At 33.8% G+C, this 5,091-nt stretch overlaps 1 protein-coding gene across 1 annotated transcript; it reads left to right on the forward strand.

Annotated features, from left to right (window-relative positions):
- Window positions 1–1,824: 1,824 nt before the first annotated feature.
- On the forward strand, window positions 1,825–4,293 carry LOC145108479 (Mov34/MPN/PAD-1 family protein). The gene is made up of 6 exons (XM_079045508.1): window positions 1,825–2,050; window positions 2,164–2,341; window positions 3,073–3,154; window positions 3,241–3,417; window positions 3,514–3,681; window positions 3,949–4,293. Exons 1-6 carry the CDS (start codon window positions 1,909–1,911, stop codon window positions 4,138–4,140), a joined length of 939 nt encoding a protein of 312 aa, XP_078901634.1. The 5' UTR covers window positions 1,825–1,908; the 3' UTR covers window positions 4,141–4,293.
- The last annotated feature ends 798 nt before the right edge of the window (window positions 4,294–5,091 follow it).

Genomic DNA, 5,091 nt, shown 5'->3' on the forward strand with positions numbered 1-5,091 from the left:
TCTTGTGAGCAAAAAACCAACCAAATCACTAGTAAATGCCTTCATTATATACCAAATGTATATAAATGTCAAGACCAATGAATGAAGAGGTAAGACTTTCTTACAAGCATGAAGTTAAGTAATAAACAATTCAAAAGCATGTCCCCCCATGCTTCCTGAAAGAGACAAAATCTATGTGCTTATTACATATCACGTAACTAGTTAGTTAAGTTATAAACATTTAGTTACCTAAAGTGTCCAAAAGTTTGTACACAACTTTAGTAATCATACCATATGATATATACCTAGTTTTGTTCTCTTTATTATTATTTCTTAGAAATAGTAATTCCTAATATGTTGGTAAAATATTATTTCTCAACATAATGTTTTTTCAATTAAATACAAGTGTTGATATATTTATTAATAACCAAATTATACTAATAAACAATCAATTGGTAGCAACTTGCTATAATGTGTAACTATATACGATCGTATGTTATAAGCAACCTCATTCTATAATGACTATTGGACATACAAGATCTTTCATATGTGGCATGTCACATGGTGTTGACGTCAATTGAAGAGGTTCATATGGTGTTGACGTGACATCCCCAATTCATTTTCTCTTGAATTATATATTATTATAAATCTTAAAATTATTATTATACTATTATCATTAAGAAAAAACAACCTACACCCACCATTAATCCTCTTTGGCAATTTCTTCTTCCCTAGTTATTCTAACGACAACCCCTTTACTCTCCAGTTCTCTCCTTCTTCCCATTCATGCTCTTTTGGCTTCTTTTTCTCCTCGGCTTTCATAGTTATGAACATGTTGCACATTGATTGAGATTTCTCTTCGTTACGAGCCATGGTGAAATCGAACTAAACACAAACCCTAACTTAGTTGAGTTAATTTGAAGGTAATGACTCTGATAGAGATTAGAATTGCAAAATGTTTTTTGTGAGGTCGATTTGGGTTTTTACAAATTTGCCAGAAAAACACACTCGAGACTTCCTTTACTGATCATTTCACCTATGGACCAAGCACTCCCATTTTGGTGAATTTATGCTGGTTTCTTCAAATTCTCTTTTGGCACCTTGACAACCACCTCATCTTCCACCACCACCACTTTCCTCCCTTAGAAACCTATAAAAAAATTGAACCTACTGACCGGTAAGTTTAAGTATGAGGAAGGGGAGGTGTAAAGAGATGAATAAAGGCATCAATTTGAATAATTTTTATAGTTGTAAAAAAATATTATTAAAAGATTTATTAACTTAAGAGATTTTTTAAATATATTTTAATTTCATGGTAACTTGGAAACCCTATTATTATTACATATATAAAAGACAAAAAAATTTTTAAACTTTAGGCATAAACGAAAAAAAATCACATGGATAAAACCGACAAATTTTACCAAACTTAAGGACTTTCATGTTAAAAACCTTTTATTAACCCCATAAGATTGGGTGTGGCCTCAACACCAACTCGGCATCCTCAGAAAACACTGCCCCATAGCTTTTGGCAACATCCTCCACGACATTCCATTACTGAGCCTTTCTTCTCACTATCTTTCTTCTCCATCTCTTATTATTTGCTATTTCCCACTCATCAACCATGACAAAGTGTGGCAAAGTGAGGCGGAGGTGAAGAAAGATGACGTGAGCACACTTTTGGGGCGGTGTTTGGCAAAGACGACACGACACTGCTTAGTCTTATTAAAGAGCTTATCCTTTTTTTTTTTCCGCATAAATTATGAAAAGTTGGGTGGGGAATGAAAAAATGAAAAAGATTAAGGGCCTATTCTGAAAACCCCTTTGCATAATAAGTACCATCATCCATCTTGAGAAAACCCTGTTGAGTTCGAACAGATCTTGGCTTGTTACCAAAGAAATTCAAATCCCTTCATCGGAAGCTAAAATAGAATGTCAGGAATGGAACGGCTACAGAGGATGTTCGCCGGCGCAGGAGGCGCACTAGGTCACCCACCACCGGACTCTCCGACTCTCGATACATCGGAGCAAGTTTACATCTCCTCCCTAGCCCTCCTCAAGATGCTTAAACACGGTAAATTCTGTTCCTTAGGGTTGTTTGTTTTTGTCACATAGACCTACATGTTGGTGATTATACTTTGATGAAATCGATTAGGGTTTAACAAATTGATTTGCTATGTTTTGTAGGAAGAGCGGGAGTTCCTATGGAAGTCATGGGGTTGATGCTTGGGGAATTCGTGGATGAATATACGGTTCGTGTGGTGGATGTTTTTGCTATGCCTCAAAGTGGTACTGGTGTTAGCGTTGAAGCTGTTGATCATGTTTTCCAGACCAACATGCTTGATATGCTTAAACAAACTGGCAGGTAATTGTGATTCTGTTGATTCTCTATTCACCAACTTTGGGTTAGTATCGAAGTTTATAATCTTTGATGTCATGTAACAACAAGAACTTGTATAATTTGGGTGTTTATATCTGTGGTTACAACTTACAAGGGCATGTTGAAATTTGGAGTGATATTAGGGATAACCTAACATAAAACTGGTGTTCAAATGGAGCAGTTAATGTGATCTCATCTCATACACCTAAGAAAATCTTTACAATCACTTAGAAGAAAGTTAGATGCCAGATTATTTCACTACAAAATTATAGTGGAAAAGGGTAAACAAAAAAGAGACTGTAATGAGTTATGGATGCAAATCTTATTTTAGAGGGGATCAAAAAGTAAACAGCTTATATAAATGTTAAAGATGCTTCTTCTGTTTTTCTACAAAATCGGGCCTTTTCCTGCATCTTTGACATCTTAATTTGTTGTCAATTGATATGTTTCTATCTCGCATTATAAAATTCTATAACTTTGAAGGATTTGTTATATCTAATGTCATTGTTTTTATTATAACTTCAGTTTATTTTTTTGAAAAGTTCATGTATATATATCTATATGATAACTTCAGGATTTGTTATATCTAATGTCATTCTGTAACTATTGCACATTCCCAAATATTGTTCATAACCTTTTTTTCCATTTGAAACACTACAAGTAATTTCTGTTTTAATTTCCAATATCAATTGTTTCTTTTGTTTTTTTTTGAACAGACCAGAGATGGTGGTTGGGTGGTATCATTCACATCCTGGATTTGGTTGTTGGTTATCTGGAGTTGACATCAATACTCAACAGGTTTTCTACTAATTTCTCTCAATTTCATTATTTCAATCTACATAACATAATCATTGCTACAACAATTAATAAATAATAAATTGCAGAGTTTTGAAGCACTGAATCAACGAGCAGTTGCAGTAGTGGTGGATCCAATCCAAAGTGTGAAAGGAAAAGTTGTAATCGATGCTTTCCGTTTAATCAACCCCCAAACTATGATGCTTGGCCAAGAGCCACGCCAAACAACATCTAATCTTGGACATCTTAATAAACCATCCATCCAAGTGAGTTAAATCTTTTTTTTTTTTTTAATACTTAATCTTCCTAAGTGTGTTTCCTACTTTCTTCCATTTTCTGAAATATTGTTTAAACTTTTGCAGGCACTGATCCATGGTTTAAACAGGCATTACTATTCAATTGCCATTAATTACAGGAAAAATAAACTTGAGGAGAAGATGCTGTTGAACCTTCATAAGAAGAAGTGGACCGATGGTTTGACTCTCGAACGCTTTGATACCCATTCCAAAACCAACGAGCAGACTGTCCAGGTCAGACTTTTTTTTTTTCATAAATTTTTTGCTGTTACTGTATCCGTCACAGTAACATAACAGTAATGTTACTGTTATGTGCTACTGTATCTGTCACAGTAACACAATAATGTTACTGTTACTATATTAGTAACAGTAATACAATAATATTACTGTTACTGTGTATCAGTAATATTATTGTACTGTATCAGTCATAGGAACAGTAATGTTACTATGACTGTTACTGGATAACACTAATAGTAGTAACAGTAATGTTGGTGAAAGCAGGAGATGTTGGGTTTAGCGGTGAAATATAACAAAGCGGTTGAGGAAGAGGACAAATTGTCACCGGAGAAGCTGGCGATTGCAAATGTGGGAAGACAGGATGCAAAGAAACATCTGGAAGAGCATGTATCCAATTTGATGTCATCAAATATCATTCAGACATTGGGGACAATGCTTGACACTGTTGTGTTCTAGTTCTAGTTCTAGATGAATCTATTATGGGAAGTGTGTTTTGGTATACTTGGAAATGAATGGAATGACTTGTTGGATGGGTTAAGTTGTTTGTTGTGTTGATGGATTTAAATGAACTGAAATGAATATTTCTTTATTAGAATGTGTTTTCTTCTATATTGTGGTGTTTTTAGCAGTTTTATCTTGAACTTGATTGAAAAGCTTGCAATATACATTATTATTATTATTTTTTTTATGTGTCTACTCTTTATTGATGAATTTTTATTTAAAAGTATCATGAGTTGAATTAAACTACGGGTTTAATACAAGAGTAAAACTTTGAGAGTTTTTGAAGCGGTTAGCTTCTAATTTTTATGATTTATGTAATTTTACGTATTTTAAGAACTTACAACTATTTATGCAAAACACTTGTATAAAAATAAATTCTACAGCTATTTTTGTCAAATATACTCTAAAGACTCATTCTATTTTCCTGTATGAATTTGGAGTGAATTAGGGATGAGCATAAATAAATCCTGATTCAGAGAAGAGACGCTGACTTTTCAAACTAGTAGAAGCAAAATTCTATTTTTTTATCCATATTCTTGAATAGTTAGCGAGAGACTTGAATAATTGGAATAAATTTGATATGAATTCAATAATGAAATGAATTTGGAAAGATATGTGAATGAGATTGTTTTGATTTATATGGGTTTATTTCTCTCTTTAATTGTTTTGATTTATATATCTCTCTCTCTCTCTCTCTCTCTCTCTCTCTCTCTCTCTCTCTCTCTCTCTCTCTCTCTCTCTCTCTCTTTGCTTCCTTCTTCCAACTTCTTCCTTCTTTGGCTCAACGAACACCACACTAGATCACAAATGAGAAAGAAAGATGATTAGAGTTTTCTTCAGGGCCTGAGGGCTGATGGGGGCTGAGGGTGAACAAACCCTAGCCATCTCATTCTTTTAAATAGGGAG

Source organism: Lactuca virosa, chromosome 4 (genome assembly GCF_052849685.1).
Source record: "Lactuca virosa cultivar CGN04683 chromosome 4, Lactuca_virosa_CGN04683_v6, whole genome shotgun sequence".
Classification (NCBI taxonomy): Eukaryota; Viridiplantae; Streptophyta; class Magnoliopsida; order Asterales; family Asteraceae; genus Lactuca; species Lactuca virosa.

Coding starts and splice junctions, on each gene's coding strand:
- LOC145108479 (XM_079045508.1), top strand. CDS start 1,909: ATGTCAGGAATGGAACGGCTACAGAGGATGTTCGCCGGCGCAGGAGGC. Junction 3,418..3,513: donor TTAATAAACCATCCATCCAA/GTGAGTTAAATC, acceptor AAACTTTTGCAG/GCACTGATCCATGGTTTAAA. Junction 3,682..3,948: donor CCAACGAGCAGACTGTCCAG/GTCAGACTTTTT, acceptor TGGTGAAAGCAG/GAGATGTTGGGTTTAGCGGT.